At 24.6% G+C, this 23,112-nt stretch overlaps 2 protein-coding genes and 1 long non-coding RNA gene across 4 annotated transcripts; 2 read left to right on the plus strand and 1 right to left on the minus strand.

Annotated features, from left to right (window-relative positions):
* Positions 1 to 3,020: 3,020 nt before the first annotated feature.
* On the minus strand, positions 3,021 to 3,905 carry LOC105852352 (uncharacterized). Its single transcript, XR_012161811.1, has 2 exons — positions 3,761 to 3,905; positions 3,021 to 3,607 (listed from the first exon to the last, which is right to left on the minus strand). It is a non-coding gene; the product is annotated as an uncharacterized lncRNA (long non-coding RNA).
* A 5,875-nt stretch (positions 3,906 to 9,780) lies between these two features.
* LOC101499108 (protein RGF1 INDUCIBLE TRANSCRIPTION FACTOR 1-like) lies at positions 9,781 to 11,668 on the plus strand. Its single transcript, XM_004487677.4, has 4 exons — positions 9,781 to 9,924; positions 10,114 to 10,293; positions 10,441 to 10,680; positions 11,313 to 11,668. The coding sequence occupies exons 1-4, from the start codon at positions 9,910 to 9,912 to the stop codon at positions 11,628 to 11,630; spliced, it is 753 nt and encodes a 250-aa protein (XP_004487734.2). The 5' UTR covers positions 9,781 to 9,909; the 3' UTR covers positions 11,631 to 11,668.
* A 6,522-nt stretch (positions 11,669 to 18,190) lies between these two features.
* On the plus strand, positions 18,191 to 22,927 carry LOC101495591 (uncharacterized). 2 transcript variants are annotated; one of them, XM_004487496.4, is made up of 9 exons: positions 18,192 to 18,653; positions 19,584 to 19,770; positions 20,118 to 20,251; positions 20,421 to 20,533; positions 20,625 to 20,874; positions 21,539 to 21,691; positions 22,014 to 22,093; positions 22,190 to 22,239; positions 22,600 to 22,927. In XM_004487496.4, the coding sequence occupies exons 1-9, from the start codon at positions 18,249 to 18,251 to the stop codon at positions 22,746 to 22,748; spliced, it is 1,521 nt and encodes a 506-aa protein (XP_004487553.1). In that variant the 5' UTR covers positions 18,192 to 18,248; the 3' UTR covers positions 22,749 to 22,927. The 2 variants fall into 2 exon arrangements, with proteins under 2 accessions (XP_027189501.1, XP_004487553.1); XM_027333700.2 differs by lacking the exon at positions 22,014 to 22,093 and having other exon boundaries at positions 18,191 to 18,653; positions 22,600 to 22,739.
* Positions 22,928 to 23,112: the final 185 nt, after the last annotated feature.

A 23,112-nucleotide genomic window follows, 5' to 3' on the forward strand; every position in this document is an offset into this window, starting at 1 on the left:
TATATATATATATATATATATATAATATACTTTGATGGAGTTTGGGCTATGTAATTTAACATTTATAAATTTCATAAAAAAAATTGTGTATGTTTATATATATATTTGTATATTCTTTAAAAATTATAGAGTAAAGATTTAGTTTAGTCATAAAAAAAAACTAAGAGATTCGATATAATTTCTAAAAATATAAACTTCATTTTTAATTTAAAAAGAAATTAAACTGAGATAAGTTAACCCCTATCTTCTATACATTTTATTTGATTGATGAATGAAAAATAGATAGAAAAAAAGAGAGTAAAAAGAAGGAAAGAAACAGATAATTATTTAAATAAATTAGTATAAAATAAGGAGTTTAATTTATATGTATTAACAATTTAAAGTCATCTTATTGTGTCATCTAATGAGATTAATGGATTTTAACACATCAACTTAGAATTTATTAGTTGTAGATTCTTTGTTTAAAAAAAATCATTTTTTAAGAGTTTTCATTCCTTTTTACTACACTTTTTATCAGAAAATGTTATGAAAAAAACCTAAATATTCCTGTAAATGCAAATCTGTTATAAGTAGTTTTTCTCAAATTTCTTTTTTATAACTGATTTTTTTTAATAATATTTTCTTACGGTTAACAAAGAAAATAGATTCATTCTTTTAAAAAAAAATCTCAAAAATTTATAACAAAATTATTGAACTTACACTAAAATCTCTCTCTCTCTCTCTATTTATTTACTATAATCTTTAATAAGGAACCCTTCAAATATTTCAATGAAATTCAAATTAAAAAAAACTAAAAATAATAATAGTCTACAGTTATGATACAACGGTAATAAAGGTTATTGGGTTAGTTACCCAATTAAGATTATTTTTAGGTTTTTTTAATTTTAACTCAAATAATATTTTTTAGTTGACTTATAAAAAATTTCAATTTTCATAGAATAACAATATAAAATAATTTTATATTATTAGTCCATATATTTTAAACTCTAAGAGAAAATAGAAAGAAATATGTGTATTTATAAAATGAAATAAATGTCTTTAGCAAAAATTAGAAATTATTAAAAGAAAAATTAATGGGAAATTAGAAAATATAAAAGAATAAAAATATCATATTTGTTGTTTATTAGATTGATTAAAATATTTTCTTTGATTTTTATGGAATTTATTTTCTTTATTTTTATATTTTACAATTTTTTATTGATCATAATGAAATATTTGTTTATTTTTATTCTTTTTTAACCAATTATTTTTATTCTTTTTTTAACCAATTATTTTTATTCTTTTTTTAACCAATTATTTTTATTCTTTTTATCATATATAACTTTTCTTAAAGATATTTATGTCATTTTATAAATACACATATTTTTCCTATTATAATTTCTTTTCATTTTTTCTTGTACCACTCTACTAAATAATCAACATATTTTCTATTCATTTTATTTTCTTTTCACTTTATTTTCTTTTCAGTATATTTCCTTCCAATGGGGGGTCAATACATAAAGAGACCTAAAACGAACTTTAATATGCGATATTTTTGAGCTTATAATAGTATATTAAAATAAAATATGAAAAATTAATTTTTAGATACTTTAAAATAAAAAATTATTTATTAAATTAATATAATCGAATTTATATATTTTTTTTCAGTTGATAATTTAATCAATTAATATTATATTTATTGTGACAATATTAATTTTAGGTAAAATTTAATTAGTTTTAGATTTGAAAATACTAGAATATGATGCTTTTTTTATTAAGTAGAAATGTTTCTTGAAGACCTTTTAATAATATAAAAATAATTTATTTATAGGTATAAAATGATTGCTTTAGTGATTTTACCTTTGAATCAATTTTAATTTTTTTATTGATCAAACAAATGTTATGTTTATTTTTTTTTAAGATTTTTCTCAGGTACTAAAATTAGCCTTTAATCTAAATAATATAAATTATATTATAAAATAGGATGAGAGGAAAAGTAAGAAGATTAATTATTTTATTAGTTTATTTTGAATATTTACAGCACTCAAATTGTAAGAGGGTGATTAATTTAGTTTAAATATTTATTAGCGCCCTCGCCCCCAATTTCCCTCCCTCAATATTTCTTCAACTAGTATTTTTTTTTTTTTAAATTTATTTCACCCACTATTATAATATTCTAATATAAATTGTGAGATGTCAATAAAAAAAATGAATATACAACTCCATAAACTCTCATCCTTGTAAATTTTTTATTTTTAACTTTTATATGCAAAATATTTCCTTAGAAATTACAAAAGGTACTTCATCCTAATTACAATACAATATGCATTTGATTAACAAGACCAAATATAAAGCTATATATTAATTCAAGTTTGTTGAATGAGTATTATACTTTCTTATTATTTAGGGTCTTTTTGTTTTAGTACCCTCTTTTTGAAAAAAAAACACAAAAATACCCCCATTTGAAAAAAACATACCAAAATGCCCCTTTTTTTAAAAATCAAGTAGGAAGTCGCTATTTGGAACTCGGGCTTCCTTAAGGAAGTCGTCATTCCAAATGGCGACTTGTAAATAAAGAAAAAAAAATGGGGCATTTTGGTATATTTTTTTCAAATGGGGGTATTTTGGTGTTTTTTTTTTCAAAAAGAGGGTATTGTAAAAAAAAAACCTATTATTTAACCGTCTCTTTTTACATTATTTATATGATGAAAGACCGATTTTTTTGAAGCAACAAAATGTATAAATTTAAAGGAAAATACAAGAAGTATTCCAACCCAAAACAAGAAGGTTACACAAAAAGACACAAAATATGTAGACAGTAGTTAGAGCAATTATTTTTGACAAAAATTTAGAGCAATATTAATTAATTTATTGAAATATATAAAATTATTCTTTTATTTTATTTTTAATTAATGTTTGAACTTTGAATTAGGACAAATGAAAATTTATTTTTGATCAGGATATATAGAATCAATATACAGCGACATCAAATGTCATATTATGTAAATTAACAATAAAGACAAAATATAAAATGAATTGAATTGAACTACAAATTTTTTGGCTTCCATTTATATTACTTATTGATGATTTATATAATCTCCCTCATATGAAAGTTGAATACAATCTCACTCACAAATAACTTCTACCCACCAAAAACAAAGAACTTCTAAAATTCTAATAGAATTGGATAATAATTTATATTATACGAGGTTAACTGGTCACCCACGTTACATGTAATAACTTAATTTCAATCATTTTTGTTCTTCTTAATGTTAATCCTAGCCAAGTACTGCTCAATCAAAGATTGGAAGAAGAGATCCACTTCCTCAGGTGTTGGTACTTGAAACAACGGCGAAGTTTGCTCTATTGATGGTGACTTCGGTCGTGGCTTCCTCTTTGGAGCAGATGGGCACACCAATGGTGGAGGTATCTGATACTCTGGGCCGGTTGGGGTTTTGAATCCTTCTAGTTCATCCTCTTCCATCACAAATCTTGGGATAACGATGACCAACTCTGGACTATCGGTGCCCTCGTTTGTTTCCCCTGATTGCTCTCGATCATTTGTTGTTTCAATTTGCTGAATATTTTTCTTCTCATCGTTTGATCCGGTATTCATCGTAAATGATCGCTAACAAAATAAACAAAAAAGACTAATATTAGCTATAAATATTCCACCTTAAAATTATACACAAAGATCTATTTGTTTTGTATTAAAAAAAAATCTATATAGAATCTATAAAATGAGAGGGAACAATTGAAAGTGTTACCACATTTTTTATACCTTTTTCCAACACTTTAGGATGATTTTGCTACTTTTTGGATCTCTTTTATCTCTTAAGCTTTAAACTTAAAAGAAATATGAGAGTGGCTTTGCTTATATATTGCAAGTCCAAAACTACATTGGCAAGAGTGGAGCTACTATGTGAGTAATGATAAGAACAAACTCATTTAATTATTTTGTGGGTAATTATACTACCATATATACATGAATTTTTAGACCGTTGGTAAATATTATATTCAGTGAATTTTTTGTAATGATTACTTGAAGGATGTAACCTACTGTTTAATATTTTAATATAAAATGTTTTATACAAAATATAATTTAATATAAAATACAACGTTTATATTTGTTATAAAACAATATATAATAAAAATTATCTTGGTCAAATAAATAATGTTTTTCTCTTTTTATTTGACTGGATATAATTTTTTATCTTGAATAAAATTAAATATCACATGACTTTGCTTATTAAAAAATATCACATTAACTTTTTATACATTGTAATTCTGGTCACAAAGTTAATGCATGTATTTTATTTTTATAAGCAGTTAATGCATGTAATTAACGCGTTTTCTAAAATAATACATAGGCATAGAGTTCGGAACGATAAGTAATGGCATATTATTGTGCTTGTTGTTTTGATAATATAGGAAATTTAACATGATAAAGAAAAATAAATTAAAGTAGAAGTAATGGACTCAAGAAGTAGATTTCATTCCTCAAAAAATAAAAAAAGTAGATTTCAGATTTTAAAATTAAGTTGATCGATCTCGTGATAAATTGGTTTGGTATTTCTGTAACTAATTAAGGCTATATCAATTTTTTGATTGAAATTAATTTAAGGAAGAATTTAAACTAAATTTAGATAGGGTGGAGTATTTTATTTTTAAGTTCACGGAGTTTGAAAAAAAAATTTGAGATGTTGAATTTTAAAAAATTTGATTAATAAATTAAATATAATATTTTATTGTAAACACATAAAGTTTTGAAAAGGCGACAATAGAGAGAAGGAGAATCAAACTAAAAACCTATTTTAAGTTTAGGGGATATAAGTTTAGATTGTAACACATCACTTTAATCGGATTATTGGTTTATTGTTTCGAGAGAAAAAAATCTGAACAAAAAAGATAGCAAATTTGATATAGTTTTTATATTTTTTCCACAAAATTTAAACCAAACCAAATAAGAATATGTCAATTTATTTCAGTTCAATCGGTTTGACATTTTTTAAAATTAAGATATTTTTTACTATCATCTTATTGTACAGGCTTTAAATCAATGATAATTATTTAACTATGTGATATGATGAGTTACGATTGAATAATAGTGTAAAAAAATACACTAAAAAATAAATAATATAATAAAGAGATAAATATATGTTATATATTGTGTCACTAATATATTTTGATATTTTTTAAATGTGTGAGGTATTATAATAGTCCGTAAATGTATTAAAATTATAAAAACAAATTTAAATGTGTCTTTTATTAAATATTTTGATCTTTAAATGCGCCTTTAATTTATTTATTTTTCAACTATATTTTTTTCTAGCCCACTTATTTATTCTATAAAATTACTTATAAAAAGAAATTTGAGGATGCATTTGTAATTTTTAATAAACTCATGTTATACTAACTTATTTTTTTGTATAATATATATGTCAATAGTTAAATGACGTGAAATTATATCAAAATTAGTAGAATTTGGTTTATTTGATTTAGTTCAGTTTAGACTCAAATACGAAAAAATATAATTAATTTAATTAAATTCAAATAAAATTTTGAATTTGTCAAATTAGACGAAATTAACAATATACATGAATATTAGAATTTAAGTTGAAAAATATGGTATAATTTTTTAATTAGGCCATGACCAAAAGGACATGGTTTAAAAAAATATATTTTGAAGCTTCCTAATATAAAATTTAATATATAATGTAAGTTCTTCAACGGTTTCGTTTTTTTAAAAAGCCAAATTAAAAGTATTAAATAACAAGATAGATATTCAAAACACGATAAAAAATATTATAAATGTTTACTATTAAAACCCTAGAACACTACAAATGAGTTTATTACACGGTTCAATAATATTTATCAAAGAAGTCAAGAGGATAAATTACAAAATAAATTCGATACTTAATTAAAACTTTTAGCATTTGTTTTGAGCCACTACCAAAAAACGATCTTAACACAATCTAGTTACTCAATTGAAGAAACGTTATTTTGTTTAACATAATCTCGTTACAAACCTTCTATATTGTTCATCCACACGCCAACTAAATTATTTGAAGTTTTTGACGTATTGACTTGTCACCAAAAAATAAACCTTCAAACCGTCTAACAAGTAAAGGTGTTTCCTTCTAAAGACTATTTTTAATCCCTAATGAATCCAAAACCTCTCTCCAAATCCAACCAAAAATAGAATATTCAAAGAATAAATGTTGAACCGATTATGTAAAATTACATCTACCAACACTTCTCTAGCATTCCACAAGAAGCCAAATTATCTTTCGTTGTTATTTTATTATTCAAAAGTTTTCACATAAAAAGAGAAACTTTAAACGAAACCAATTTATTTTAAATAAAATGACAATAATTCATTTCCCACAATCGCAACATCTACTGTCATATTTTTCCAGACTTATCAAATGATGGATTGTGAGTATAAGGATCATATGCATTTAGATGTTTAAATTTATCACTAATCGCAACACTGTCGTACTTAAATATGCGGGTAAAGACAACAACTAGTTAAAAAAAATATATTTTTATTACTTACAAATAGAAAATTGTTGATTGTTTTCTTTAAAAAACTTGTTTAAATTTAAGAATAACATTTTTCTAAATCTCTTGCGATATTGGTATTGTGGGATGTTGACTAATTTAAAAGAATTGAGATGGTTTGAAATCCAAAATAATAGTTTACTATAAAAAAATATCTTACCTTAACTCGAACCCTATCACAAGAGACATTATGGTGAAAGTGTGAAATGATAAATTTATTTTTTGAAAAGGGCAATGTTGAATACATTAATTTATATTATTTAAAGGCGACTTTCATTAAAGAATGTTGTGGTTCTTATTAAAAATCGTTTTACGACAACATCAACTCGCAAAAGAAAAATTCAAAATTTTCAAATAAATACATATTTGTGATGTCACGCCTAGCAATACGGCTGTAGCACATTGCAACAACATTACAAATTTTGAAACTTATTAAGTGGCTTTAGGCATCAAAATAAAGGTTCTAACATTTTGGAGATCTTCCTAGGGAACTAGAGTTGAAGCTTCTCTCAATCTCATACTCTTTCATATGTACTATTTCAATCTCTATATCTTCTTGTCAAATGAGTAGTTAAACTCTTCATTGTTTGGGATTAGTATATATTATTAAAGCCTCTAAAATGTGATAAGATATTTCAATAAATTTATACTACAATGCTTTGGTTCTCACTCCTTTTTCTCGCACGCTCCAACTGTAAATTGAGGGTGTACTTGTAAATACACTCTCATGCCAAATTAAGGCGGGACATAAACATATAACAAATATATTAAGTGAATGAATTAGGTGCGGGATATCGGGGGGACAAGTCTCCCCTATTTATAAAGTAGCTGGATTTATATATGTTGTTATTATTACTGATTTGATCGTTGAGATCATAATGAAGTTGTTGTTGTCTGTGATGCAACTACATATTCAAATAAGTGATATAGCTTATCGGGTTGGAGGTGTTCCTTATGATGTATAGAGTGTTGAGAGCATGCCATTACTTCTAGATTCATTACATTTGATCACATGCATTTTTAAGGATTTTTCCCTGGGTAGTTTTTGCGCTACATCATCCATTAGTATCGAGATCATCACATTAGGTCTTTTCTGGATTGAACCTCAATATTGGACATGTGTACTTTATTTAGATTGAATTTCCTCGATTGTTGATATTTATTATATTTGAGTTAGTCTTTTAAGCTATATTGTAGCGTCAAACCCAAATCAACCATTTCTTGTTGATCATCCGATTCCCGAAAGAAGTGATGAACACGAGAGAATTTAACACAAGAAGCGAAAAGTTGAACTGTAGTTTTAAAAATTATCTTTTCAAAATCATTTGTCAATTTTTTGTTGTTGCAAAGATTCATTGATATACAATTAAAGTTTATAGAAGAATGTTTTAAAATAGTTAAACAAACAATATATTTTCTGAAATAGGGTTTTCATAATAAATGTCAAAAAATATAAACCATGCAGTATGAATGAGCATACATGAATAAAGCAAACACACATTTATACAAATTCACTATCTACCTGATATATGTCCATTCCCTTCTTTTCAAGAATTTTTTTCTACTATTCAAACATTGAATATAAACTTCTATGATATCTCTTGATTTTCAGTTTACAATGACACAACTTTATGCCTATCAAGTAACTTGTCTTCACTCTATTTCTTAAGATATAATTAAGAATACTTAACACAAGTTGTTCTTTAACACTCAGAAAACTAGATGAAAACTTCTAAGAGGTTTTACAATTTAGCTCTAAAAATAAATTTCAACAGAGTATTGTTTCTTTGTAATTACTAAATGATAATCATTTCAAAATTACCAAATGCCCTTAAATATGATGTGCACACTCTAAAAAACTTTATTGAATAATAAAGTATTCATTAATATGACAGTTATCATCAAAATTAAAAAGGACTATGTTGAATAAAATTATGTATATTACATAGAGATAATTTGAGGGAGTTAACTTCTAAAAGGACTATTTTGAAAGTAAGGCACAAAATCAACTTATTTCTCTAACAAAAATTAACAAAAATTTTCAAAATATAAATGGTATTATATTGGTTGGAAGCAGTGGACTGCGTATAATTGTACTCAACCCTTTTTGGTTTCTTGTAGCACACCTTAAGACACATTTGTGTTTTAATTTTCTTAATTGATAAATTTATATTTCAATTTTTTGACCAAAATAAATAAAATATTTAAATAAACTCTCTTTGGCCTAGACTTTCAGATTTCAAAATTTCTTTTTAATTTTAATTTATAATTTTTAAAGACAATTTAAAATTTGTATACGATCAACTAAAATGAGATACATATACTTCATGTCAAACTTAAAATTCTTTAAAAAATTAATAAAATACTACACTTGATTAATTTTAATTGATTGTAGATAACTTATTTATAATTTTTAAAAGGCAGCGTAATATAAATAATTGAGCAATAGCATTTGAATTAGGATAGTAAATATGATTGCTTGAATAGATGTCATATTTAATATTATTTTAAGTAAATTTTATATATAATTAATTCATTCACACTTCAAATTGATTAATATATTTATATTCATTGTTTAATATATATATCTTTTGGAAGCTATAAATATAAAATATTACAAAAGTAGTAGTGAATTTATTGCATGCTCTGAAAATGAGATTTTGTGATGATGGTATGGCTTGCTGTCCATTCTAACATTTCCCATAAATTATTACTAAATGAAATAATATTTTCCCATTCTCCAAGCCATGCCACGTGTCACAAAAATATTGATGGCCACGGAGACCATAGGATTCAAAAACTGAAAAAGTATCATTTTAAATCCTCTAATCCATTGGTTGAATTTAGATTTTCTAGAACAAGTAATATGAACCATAGGATCTTGACTATGCAACCACAATGTAAATATTTTAAATTCTATTTAAAAAATATTAATTGATCTCATAATGTGAACCGTCAGATTTTAATTAAATAACTTTTTTACACAAAAATATAATGGTTGGATTTTAATATTTTATTATTTAAAGATTTAAAGTCAAGTAATTTACATTGTTCTAAATTGATAAGATGATTCACTATATATAAATATTAAATTCAATTTTTTAAATAATATTTTGAATTTTAAATCTTGATCGTCTAATTCCAATCAAACAATCTTAATACAAAAGAATGCATATATTTATAAGTACAGACGATCTAAGTCTCCATAAACCTAATGGCCCACACCTCTATCTTATTTCCTTTTCTTTGTCAATATATATATAAATTCTTTGGTTTGTCAATACCTTGCCCTCATTTCTACTAAAAATTCTCATCCCTAACTCTCTCACTCTTTCTTCAAGTGTTGCCCACAATCAACTTTTGTCAATGGCAATCGGAATGGTAATGTATATCGATCTCAATTACTTCATCTATTAGTGTTTCATCTATTTCTCTTATAATTAATCAAAATACTCTTTATACTTCTCATTAATCGTTTTGCTTATAAAAAAAATATTCATTTCAATTACAATGCAAAGTTTAATTCTTCGAATTCCCCGATTTCAATTGTGATATTAATTTTTCCCTTAGGATATGATGTCGGTACCTTGGTTGGAAAAATTGTTGGCGATGACAACATTCTTCACAGCATGTGAAGTTCATTTCAATAAGACCAAAAATGAGTGTAACAAGTTCTGCCTTGATTGCAATGACCGTGCATTATGTGGATCTTGCATTAAATCGGGTCACAAAGATCATCGAGTAATCCAAGTAAGTGTTATTTAATTTTATAGCTAGATCTATATAATATATAATGTTCAATAAATCTATGTGGTATTCAATAAATTTTGTTACATTAAAGCAATTTTAATTGATTTATCGATGATGGTGACCTTGATACGTGAAATTGAAAATCAGATAAGGAGATCATCTTATAATGAAGCTGTTAAGACAACGGATATTTACAAACATGTGGATATTCTTGGAATTCAAACATATGTGATTAATAGTTCAACAGTTGTATTCTTGAACAAAAGGGCTCGTACACAACCTAAGAGGAATAATAGGGTTGGTAAATGTTATAGTAGTGACTCTCTTTGTAGGATATGTGAAAGAAATCTCGTCGACACTTCTTTCTTTTGCTCTTTGGCTTGTAAGGTACATTCATTCTTGGTCTTTATTTTTTTATTTGTCACCCTTTGTCATATCTTTCATTGTTGTTTTATGTCATTTTTTATTTTACTTTTTTTTTATTGAAATTTAAAATTGTGTTTGGATATCTAATTGAGAATGTAATTTGGTTATTTTTTTATTTGTATTTTAATATGTTTGAGAGAATGTTTTGTTGAGATCTGAATATATTTTTTGGGGTTATTTTGAATCTGTGCAAATTATAAAAATATATAATGTAGAGAGTTGAATTAAAACGAGATAAAATTGAATATATATTGAAATAAAATTATTACACAATTGTTTGAATATTTTTTAATTGAAATAAAAATGTTGGTTTCAATCCTAATCCTTTTGAACATTAGAGTGTTTAATTTGATGAAATAGAATGGGTGCAATTGATAGTTTATTTTATTTTATTTTGTATTTTAAACAATTCAAGTTATAAAAACTAGTGTATTATATTATAGTCCATTCATTTTAATCATCCAAAATTGGTGAAAAATAATGGACATTATAAATTATACTTTTATTTCATTCATTACAGATTCTTGCACTTTTGTTATTTTTTCTTTTCCAAATAAAATCAATCAATATTGCATTGTGGTATGTGATAAAAGCTTGCATGGATAAAAGAGAATGATGGCTTTTTTGTGAGCGCAAAAGAAAGAGAAGAATTGGAAAAACTACTTGAGGAATCCATCAAAGTATCACCTGCAAAAGAAAAAGCCAAATTGGTCGAACAAAATCGAAAACGAAAACTGGAAGGAGACGAAGAAGATCAAGAGCGGGAAAATGAAGAGGTTTCGGAAGAAAACGAAGAAGATGAAGAAAAAGACGAAGAAGAAAGTGTACTTTCTAGTATTCGTCCCCCAGGTTCACTTCGTAAACCAAATTCAAGAAGAAAAGGAATACCTCATAGGGCACCTTTTTTTTAAGGACCTAAATTAAAAAATGTAATAAATTAAATATTTAAATAATACAATCATCTTTGATGAATTTCTAGCTGGATATTATGCTCCAATGGTATTTATTTAATAAGGATTATGATTTTCTTAATAGAGAGCTTCAATTAAATAATTACCATAAATTACTTTTGAACATTAGCTTGCTATGGTCACAATAATGGTTCGCTATGTGCTAGATTCACTAATCAAACCAATGTTTTTAAAGAACTAGATATCTTTGTAATCTAATTCTAAGATTCATTCCTTTTGGCTTGTTCAAGAAAAAAATGTAATGGAAAATTCTACATTGAAGAACAGTTGTAAATAAAATTAACCAATGTGAATATATATACATATATATTCTGTAGTAGTGGGAATTTATTCTCAGCAAAGCCAAAAGGTGAGGTTCCAAAGTTTGATCCCAAAAATTAATATAATCTAACATACTAACATTCACCAATCAAAAGAGAGTGAAAAGTGAGATGATTTTATTATCAATGGTGCCTTAATCTATTTGAATTAACATAAACTAAGTTTTCTTTAACGAAGGGGAAAAAAAAAATAGCTTCCATTAAGCAAATAGAAATTAGGCTAAATCAAATGAATGATCCCGTTTGTTACAAATTTCTAAAAAAAAAATTATTTTGTCAGTCAATGATTTAAATATGAGATTTTTGTTGTGTTTTTCTAGGTAATAAAAATCATTTTTTAAATAAAAAATTAATTATAAAAAATGATTTTTTTATAAAACTATTAAAAATGATTTTTCATTTGAAGCAATTTTTAGATTTTTTTTCTTCAGTTTCTCATTTTTTTCAAAAAGTTTTAATAAATAGATGTACAAACTTTTATAAGTGAATATTTTTTTTAAGAAAAAAGTTTTATACAAAACAGACTATAACAAAATGAATCAACATTTTAATGAATTAATCAATTAAAAATAAAGTTTTTTAAAAATATAAGGAATTTATTATTTACTATATTATAAAAATTAAGGTTTATGCAGTTAATCACATATGTCATGTGTCAAACAATAAATCATTCTACAATTAATACTTCAGGTTCTTTTTATTTAAAAAAATATAACTAATAATTTGATTTAAATGTAATACATTAAATTAGTTTTACAATTGTATATATGCAATTTGTAAGACCTAGTTCATTTAACAATTCTAATAATGTTATACCGGACATTTTCCTTGGTGACTCAAGTGACAATGTGACATATTCAAGATCTCTATTTTGTGTGTATGAATTTACTGGTAATGTTCAGTATCTTGTCTATATAATATAATTTTGAATTTTGATTAACATCTTTTTTTGAATTTTAATAGAATTATTTATAATTGAAGATATTTTGTGTAACTATATAAAATATTTTTATATTAACTATTAAATATCATGCTTTAAATGAATTATGTATAATTACTTTTTAATATTTAATTTTTTAAAATGTTTTTTGGAAGTATGTTTAAAATATTATAAAATATTTGTACACAAAAAATTAGAGTTTTTAAATTTATGATGCATTAAATATGAATTTTTAATTTTCAAAAGCTCGATGTAAAAGTAACAAAAATATGACCTTAAAAATAAATAATATAAATGTTTGCAAAATAATTTTATAAAAAATCTAAAAACTATATTTTTTTTTTTAATTGGAACTAAACTTAAAAGGTCAAGATTTTATATGGAACAAAAATATATTTAATTTTTTTTATAGTAAATGTATTAAAGATAAGAATAATTAATATTTGATTCAAGATAAGTTTTTTTGGAATTTTTATGAATAAATTTATTAGATATAAATACAATGATCTTTAATATAGTTATTTTTGAATTTTTACTATTAAATATAATATACTTAAAATTGCATATGTCAAATTTTATTTAAAATTTAAAATTGAATTTTGACTAATATAACTTGTTTTAATTTAATAAATTTGATCTTTATTAGGAGATAATCTATATCAAATTAATGATAGGATGTAATGTTTTCAAAATCGGCTCCGATATTGACTCACCAAAGTCACAAGATAAAGAGTCATTGGTCGAATCACGAAATCATTAATCGAATCGCATGACTGAACCATATTAAATTGGATGACTTAGTTGTACGACTTAAACTTGTGACATTTATAAAAATAAAAATAAAAATAAAACATAATTTTTATCAAATTATCTATCAAAACTATAAATTTTATTAAGTTATATCTATATATCTATCAACAATATTATCACAAATTATTGATAATCATGGTGGCAAGGCATCCTTAATCCAGATTGAGGATTGAGGTTTATTTCTCTTTCAATCGTACCAATTATAGATCCGGTTCAAAACCGGCCGGTCCGATCCGAGTGATTAATATTATTTATTTAAAATTTAATAAGCTTGATATTTATTACAAGATAATCAATATCAAATGAATGATACTAATATAATTAATTTTTTAATTTTATTTCTATTTTACATTTAACTTAATATGGACGATTATTTTACCAAAATATTGACAATTTATTAACTATAATAGAGATTGTTTTTTCGAACAGAAAAAGTATATCTCTCCTTTTTTCTATACTAGTGCGTCTATATAAGAATATTGTTATATAAGAAAATTTAATTTTAAAAGATTCTTATAAATGTCTCTATAAAAGCCGTGTAAAACAAATTCAAACAAATATTCAACAAACTAATGAATAATTTATCGACAGAAAATTATGTTAAGAAAATAATGTGGTTTTTTATTTTATTTTTCAATAATTTTAAGTAAATTTATTAATAATAAGACTACCTTGTGAAGACTCAGAAAAAACAAAGATCCAAGCTTAAACAAAACAATGCACTAAAATGATGAAATCAAAATACACAAAAAAACAATCCCACGTTGTTCCAAGACGAGTGTCTAAAAAACACTATATTCTTAAAGTAAACAACACAAACAAACAACCTCGTCAATAAATGACAAACAAGATTTGAAACTTAACATTATGGAGAAAGAAAAAATAAGGAGTTATTTTGCTAAAGAGGATATAAGGTTGTTCAAATTACTTAAATAAAAATTTGATTTTTTTTCCTATTATTCTTCGTCTTCCTCCGAAATCACAATGTTTATCTCTAATACAATGTTTAACCAAAATCAAATAAGGAAAGAAAAGGAAGAAGGAGGAATTAGAGATGTGTGTGTGCGTTTTATTTTTGTAGAGGAAAATAAAAAACATGGTTTAAATAAGAAAAAAAAGGAAAAAACGAGAGAAGAAAGAGAGAAAATGGAAGAAGAAAGAGAGTTTGTGAGGGTCGAATAATTTTAAAGAGAAAGTTTGTTATTTTTGGTAAGTCACCTACAAAAAATTAACTTTAGATTTATATAATTGATTTTGATATGTTTAGATGTGTTCGAATAAAATTAATTTTACTTTTAACATAAATTCTAATTTGAATTTTTTGCCTCTACAATTGAATTTTAAATTTATTCTTCAACTCATTTTTACACAAAATAAATTTTACAAAATCAATTCATTGTATGTTTGAATTAACGTGAGATTAACAAAATCACATTGTAGCTTTGTAGCTTCTACAAAGCTACACTTTGATAAAAGCTACACTTTGTAGCTTCTACAAATTATAATTTTGCCAATTTAATTTTGTCATACCCACTACTAGCCATCCAAACATACACCCATTCAAAATCTATGTAGCATGAATAATCTCACTTTAATATGTGTTACTCAATTAGAAGACTTTGGAGATGAAATTTGTTTTAGGTAGTTAGTTTTCAGTTAATTAGTTATAATTACCTTTGTTTGTTACTCTAAAATTGTAAACAACTTGTATATAAGCCAAAGTAAGGCTGACAAAACAGAGTATGTAGAATATAGATAGAATGCAAATTGTAGTTTAACAAAAGCAGTGCATAAGAAAACTTGCAAAAGTTGTAATCATTTTATTTCATAATAATGATAATTCAAATCAGATTAAGTCTCCTAGATGCAGAAGTTTATCTCTAAATTAGATTAACAATTGTGTGTGTTCATTTTAAAATTGAAATACTTAAATTTTGTTTGGCAAAAAATGAAAAACGTTACAGTCTGATCATCTTACAAAAATACTCAAATCACAAATAAAGTATAATGTCTTGCTAGAGGCCCCAACTCTTTCGATTATTGAAAAACACTCAGCTCATTAAATAAAAAGTAAAATAGAAACCAATGCAATTGATGACCAATATAATTTTCAAAATAATTACTAAAGTACAAAATATATTTTTATTATATCACTTAAATAAAAAAGACCAATGCACATATGATCCGGCAAAAAAAGTAAATATAAATTATTTTATAAGTGTTCTATAAATTTTGGAGTTTTCGTTATGGACTGTCATGTTATTTTGTTTTCATATCATTTTTTCTAATAATATATAGGTTAAATAGCATTCACGGTCCCTTAACTTAATTTTAGTTGACGTTTTAGTCTTTTATCTTTTTTTTTTCTTTCGATTTGATAATTGATTTTAATTTTAAGTGACAACTTGATGTTTTATGTTTTAAAATATCAACAATGTTTTCTTTTTCTTTTTTACGAAAATTCAAAAAATTCATCAAAATTTTCAAACAAAACCCATAAAATTAGTTATCATTTTCAATATAATGCAAATTTCATCAAATTCATAACTTAAATTTTTAAACAAACTCATTTATTTTAATTGAAAAGATAAATTAAGCAATTCAATAGAATAGTTAAATTATGAATTCAAATGTAAATAAAATTGAATTGAATTTGATAAAAAGTTTTTTTAATTAAGGGACATTTTAATATTATACAAATAATCAACATTTCTCCTCCTCTTATTTCTTCTATGTTTCTCTTATATCAATCAATACATTAAATCAATTTTTTTTTCTCTCTTTTCATATTTTTCTCTTACTTATTTCTCTCTTCTCATTTTCTCTCTGCAAACAATCACACCATAAGAGAAAAAAAAAAATTATAAAAATATTGTGCTAGTTGCGATAATCTTTTTTAAGCAAAAATAAAAGTATAAAAATATTGATAGAATTCACATTCCAAATATATTGGCACCCAAAACTCATTCTCTATAATTTGCACAGCACCTTGATAAATTTATTACATAAAATAAAATAAGCTTTAAAAAGAACTCTACGTGCTATATTAAAAACTAAAGAAACAAGTATGGACATCTCATTCAAAATCTTACTTGAAAAAATTAAAGGAATAAAACTAAAGTGAATAAAAAAAATTGCTAAATAGTACCTTTGTCCTTTAATTTTATTTCAGTTAACGTTTTAATTATTTATCTATTTTGTTTTTGATTTGATCCTTTATTTTAATTTTAAGTGACAATTTGATCTTTTATATTTTAAAATATCAACAATGTTATTCTTTTTTTTTTTTTGCAAAAATTCAAAATTTATCAAAAATTTCAAACAAAACTAATAAAATTAATTATCATCATCAAGATATTAATGCAAATTTCATCAAATTCATAACTTAATCTTTAAATAAATTCATATTTTCATCTCTAACAATATCAGATAAAGAATAAAAATATGAGTTTATTTGAAGATTTGAATTACGAATTTGATGAAATTTATATTATATTGAAGAATATAATTAATTTTATGGATTTTGTGTGAAAAATTTGATGAATTTTTTAAATTTTTGTAAAAAAAAAAGGATAATATTGTTGATATTTTATAACATAAAAGATCAAATTGTCACTTAAAATTAAAATAAAGACAAAAAAAAAAAAAGAATTAAAACGTTAACTGAAATTAAGTTAAGAGACCACATGTGTTATTTAGTAAAAAAAAACGAAGAATAATAGAGAAAAAATAAATAAAAGACTAAAATTAGATGTGTACATATATGTTGTATTTAATTTTATGTGTAATAAAAAAATAGTGTTACTTTGAGTTCTAGCAAAATTTGGAGAAACTCAAGGCACTTTCTTTGAGCGTTTGTCTGGACAAAATGGGAAGGAATATGATTACTAAAGCAACTATGCAAATGCGTGAAGCATAAGAAAAGTAGATATGGATTAAAGTCGAAGTTCCAATTGTGGTGACCTTTAGTTTCAATTTTGCAATGGCTTTCCTATTCACACTATTCCCCTAAATCATTATAACGACCATTTTGTTGTTGTTATTACTTCATTGAACACAATTTTGGGGTTATGAAATAATAGTATTATTCTTAACCTGTCATGATACGGAAACGGTATTAAATTAAATTGGTTTATATTGGATTTAAAATTCATTTTTCATATGTATCTTTTTTACAAAATTGAGGGAGAGGCTTTTTGTTTTAGTTACTTTCTAAATCTTTTTTTCTTTTTTTGTTGACAAAAGTTAGTTCCCAAATCTTGATTGATATTTCAACATGTATTCATTAATATATTATTATAAATAAAATGTTAAATTTATTTATTTTTGTTTATCACTTTCAAATTTTTAAAATAATATTCCTTCCACATTGTTCTCCTTACAAATCACATCACACTAGCTGAGGCCTCACATTATATAAGGACATCTTCCATTCATATTTGAAATTATAAAAACTTCAAATATATATTATCTTCCCTTGGTTGCAAAATGAAACCTCACTACCACATCTTGTTTACATATCTTCATCTCATCTTTTTCATACAATCTATTAATCTCACTCCAACACACTCATTGAAAATACCAAGGTTAACTCCATTATATAAATGGAAAACAACTTTACACAATCTTGAAAAGTTGGTTTCAATTGAAAAAGAAAATGTTGAAACATTTTACTACAAACAAGTTTTGGATCACTTCAATTATAGGCCCGAAAGCTACCACAAATTTGAACAAAGATATTTTATGAATTTTAAATATTGGGGTGGTGCTAATTCTAGTGCCCCAATATTTGCCTACTTAGGTGCAGAAGATTCAATAGATACTTACCCCACCGGTATAGGATTCATGACGGATAACGCAGCTACATTTAAAGCTCTCTTAGTCTACATAGAGGTATTATTCATCTATTATTATTTTTTTGGGTAGAATAACGTATACAAGAAACTCACACACATAATTATAAAATTTTGAATTTGAATTTGAGATATAATTTTCAATTTAACAATATAGACATTTTATTAGTTGAACTACGACTTACGTACATTTATCAATTTACACTTTTACTATAATACTCTTAATTATTTAATATCTAGATTTACTTATTATTGTGTTTGAAATAAATAATTATGAATAATTTTAACAAAACAACCGTTAATACTACTTTACACTTTGAAAAAAATATAAATGAATAGAAAATTTCTTATAAAACAACACTAAAAAATAAAAAAGGGAGTTTAAATTAGTTTTCTTATTATATTTTTTAATTCAAATACTCCTCCAGTATGATATATAATTTAGCAAAAGTAATATTTAAAAAATTATATATAAATATAATTTAAAATTTAGAATAAATACATTGCTATTATATTTCAATCTAAAAGTAGCTGGTAGTATTAGATTTGAGTAGAGTTGACTCACAGGTCAAACAACTTAAGCCAGAGCATTATGACTCAAAAAAGAATTATTTTATCTAAGGAAAAAAAGATCTTACATAAATTTAATAGTTTATGATCTCATATTAACTGAATAAAAAAATAAAACAATTGATAATTCTCATCGTGAATGGTCAAAAGAAAAAGGTCTCTCCGACTCTCCAAAATCAGTAATCTATAAATAACTATGTTAACAAAAAAAAATGTTGTTTATTAAATGTTAAATGAAATTGATTGTGTCAATTTTAATAAATAATTTTGCATCTAAAAAAACTCGAGAAGAAAATACAATAAAAAATATAATTGTAGAGTTTACTTTAGACCTCGTATAATGTTATACCAGCCCTGAATTTGAGTTTGGACATAATATAATATATGATTTTCACATTAGCATCGGTACTATGGGAAATCAGTACCATTTGGATCAAGGAAAAAAGCATTCAGGAATGCAAGTACTCTTGGATATTTCAACTCAGCTCAAGCAATTGCGGATTATGCAGCGGTTCTCATACATATAAAGAAGACATTGCATGCTCATAACTCTCCCATTATTGTGCTTGGAGGATCATATGGTGGAAGTAAGTATATCCTCAAATAATTGGTTTTTCGCGAGGGTTTTAAATTATGGAAATAGTCACGCTGTGATATTTGATATTGCAAAGAATTATGGTCAAATGTAATTTCAAATGTGGTTGTGATTGTAGTTTGATTTCAATTAGATCGTTACTAAAAAAAATTGATAGCGTCGAAAATTTGAGACAAGAAAAGACAAAATTATTTTTTTTTAAATTTATTTTTTGTCTTTATTTAAAAAAAAAACCTTTATGTTGGCTAAGAGAACATTTGTAAAACCCTATTATTTAAGTGAGTCCATTTTTATATCCTATATATGTTGCTGTTAATGATATATATCTTTGTTATGTAGTGCTTGCTTCATGGTTTAGGCTCAAGTATCCTCACTTGACCATTGGTGCTTTGGCCTCGTCAGCACCAATCCTCTACTTTGACAATATTACACCACACAATGCTTACATGGATCTTGTTTCAAGGGAATTCAAAGTAATTTACCTTGTTTATTTTTTTTCATCAAAAAAAATTATTATAAGATAGCTTGATGATTAACTATTAATTAAATGCAACATGTTTGAAATCATGGAGAAATCTAGATAACATATTATGTTTTTGTCAAATTTACTGTCAATTCAAACATGTACTAATTGACATGCAGGAAGTGAGCGAAACATGTTACGAAACAATTTTAAAGTCTTGGTCTGAAATTGAGAGAATATCTTCTCAATCGGACGGTCTTTCCATTCTTAGTGAAAGATTCAACACTTGCAGGTACAAGCGTTGTTTAATTTCAAATTTTTTTCCTACTATTTAATAATCATATAAAATTAAATTTATTATTGTTGTTGTCCACTTCTTGCAGACCCTTAAAGCAATATTCTGATTTATCAGAGTACCTAGAAAGCATGTATACAGCTGCAGTTCAATACAATGGACCTACAAGTTCTCGAGTTAGTGAGATATGTAGGGGAATTGATGGAGCTTCTTTTGGAAATGATATACTCAGCAAGATATATTCAGGTCTTGTGGCTTATGAGGGAAATGGTACATGCAAAATTAATTATGCTCCTTCAAATATATCTGATGAGGTATATGAGGGTTGGTCATGGCAGGTAATTAATCTCATTTTACAAGTGCGCTAAGTATAATTATTTTTATATCATTGATAAAATTAAATTTTTATTTATATTTTTTTATAAGTTAAAAGTTTATTTAAAAGAAAATTAAATTAAGAGGACATAAATCTAACTAAAAAAATAAAAATAGACTCCTCTAATGGTATCCACCTATATATTGCTATTAATATATGGTTGGCAACTCATATTATTAAAATCAACTAATTATAAATTTTTTTTTTTTTATATATAAAGAAAAACGGTATATGCATGTTAAGTGTAGGAGCTATTGTAAAAATATTAAAATAATTGTTTTGAATTAAATTTTATTTAATAGTATATTTTTTAGTTTTAATATTATTTCTTGTAGCACTAAAAATTTATATATTATTTCTTGGGGTGTGTCTACTATAGACTTTTCATAAAATGGTTTAAGGCTTGATCCTTACTAAAAATAAATTTTATAATGATAAAAAAGAGACTCTTTCAAAAATAATAAAAGAAAAGAACCAAAATATAATATAATATGTTATTAAAATTTACAAAAAAATAAATAATGAGGTCCAACATTGGACCTGCAGAACCATATTAAATTTCCATTTTTTCTTGTATATATTTAGTTGACCTGAAAATAATATGAATCATGTTGTGTATAATTCAGAGGTGCAGTGAAATGGTAATGCCTATTGGTACAGGAAATGATACCATGTTTCAACCTGATCCTTTCAATTTAAAGAGATATGTTGAAGAATGCAAGAAACAATATGGTGTCTCACCTCGCCCTCATTGGGTCACTACTTATTATGGAGGCCATGTTTGTACTCTTTTGAATATTAATTAATTCACATAGTTTTCTCCAAATAATTTATTTTCTATATTTTAATTATAATATTTTTTTACAATCTTAAATATAAGTAAAAATTAGTCAAAGAAATTGATGTATTTAATCAACATTTTATATCATATACAATTATACATCAATAGTTTTTGACTAATTTTTATTTATATATGAGACAAAAATAGTATCAAATAAGAGAAAATTGACATGCATTTAAATAATATTTTCAATTGTAAGGGAATTAAAATTAAAATAACAACAATAAATTAATTCCATTTGTGTTGATACTATATGGCAGAATATAAAACTGGTTCTTCAAAAATTTGGTAGCAACATCATTTTTTCAAATGGATTAAAAGACCCTTATAGTACTGGCGGGTAAGCACCATAAAATTTTAAAAAGTAGATTGATCTTATGTTATTTTTAACAAAATATATAAAAATTAAATATTGTGTGGTTTTTACATATTTCAGGGTATTGAGCAATCTTTCAGATAGTCTTATTGCCGTCTATACAACTAATGGTACGTTTTGTTATTGGACTTAGATCCTTTACATATGGGGCATAGTGCAACAACTATAAGAACTTTTATATTTAGTGAAAAAAAATTATCTCTTTATATATAATAATATATATATATATATATATATATATATATATATATATTTATTTTGAAAAAGAATATATTACTAAGTACAATTATAGTGTATGGTGGTCAAGCATAATTTTGTAACATTAAAAAATATCTCACAAAGTTAAAAAGAAATTCGCAAAATGTTTATAGTAGCCATTTTATCATTTTAAAAAAAAAAATCATATTTGTCAAAAAAAAAAAATTAAATCAGCATTTAAACCATGCTAATGATACTATGTTATTATTCAGGATCTCATTGCTTAGATATTCTTCAGACTCGTCAAAGTGATCCAAAATGGTTGATCCAACAAAGGAAGAAAGAGGTTGAGATTATCAAAAGGTGGATTGAACAGTATTATTCTGATCTTGCTCTAAAAGTTAATATAAGGGTGGATTGAACATGTATTTCAACATTATTACCATGGGGAGCCAAAATTCCAAAATAATTGATATAGCTAGAAAATATGAAAATAAGTTAATATAAAAGGTTTATTATCTGTTTAATTAACTATTGACATGTATTTGTAAGAGTATGGTATTTGATAATTTTCTGAATTTGGTTCCTCGAATCCTTAAACCCTCTTGTTTTCTGGTTGTGTTGATTTCCTATTTGCATGTGTTGGATTATATATATATAGTAGTTATCTTTGATATGCTTTACAAATTACACATATTTCTTCAAAAATAAAAATACACATATATATAAAGGAAATGTTTGGTGTACTAATAGAGGGAATACATTGTTGTATTAGTGTTAATGGC

Source organism: Cicer arietinum, chromosome 1, assembly GCF_000331145.2.
Source record: "Cicer arietinum cultivar CDC Frontier isolate Library 1 chromosome 1, Cicar.CDCFrontier_v2.0, whole genome shotgun sequence".
Taxonomy (NCBI): Eukaryota; Viridiplantae; Streptophyta; class Magnoliopsida; order Fabales; family Fabaceae; genus Cicer; species Cicer arietinum.

Coding starts and splice junctions, on each gene's coding strand:
- LOC101499108 (XM_004487677.4), top strand. Junction 10,294..10,440: donor AAGATCATCGAGTAATCCAA/GTAAGTGTTATT, acceptor ATTGAAAATCAG/ATAAGGAGATCATCTTATAA. Junction 10,681..11,312: donor TTTGCTCTTTGGCTTGTAAG/GTACATTCATTC, acceptor ATGTGATAAAAG/CTTGCATGGATAAAAGAGAA.
- LOC101495591 (XM_004487496.4), top strand. CDS start 18,249: ATGAAACCTCACTACCACATCTTGTTTACATATCTTCATCTCATCTTT. Junction 20,875..21,538: donor ATGAGGGTTGGTCATGGCAG/GTAATTAATCTC, acceptor TGTATAATTCAG/AGGTGCAGTGAAATGGTAAT. Junction 22,094..22,189: donor GACCCTTATAGTACTGGCGG/GTAAGCACCATA, acceptor TACATATTTCAG/GGTATTGAGCAATCTTTCAG.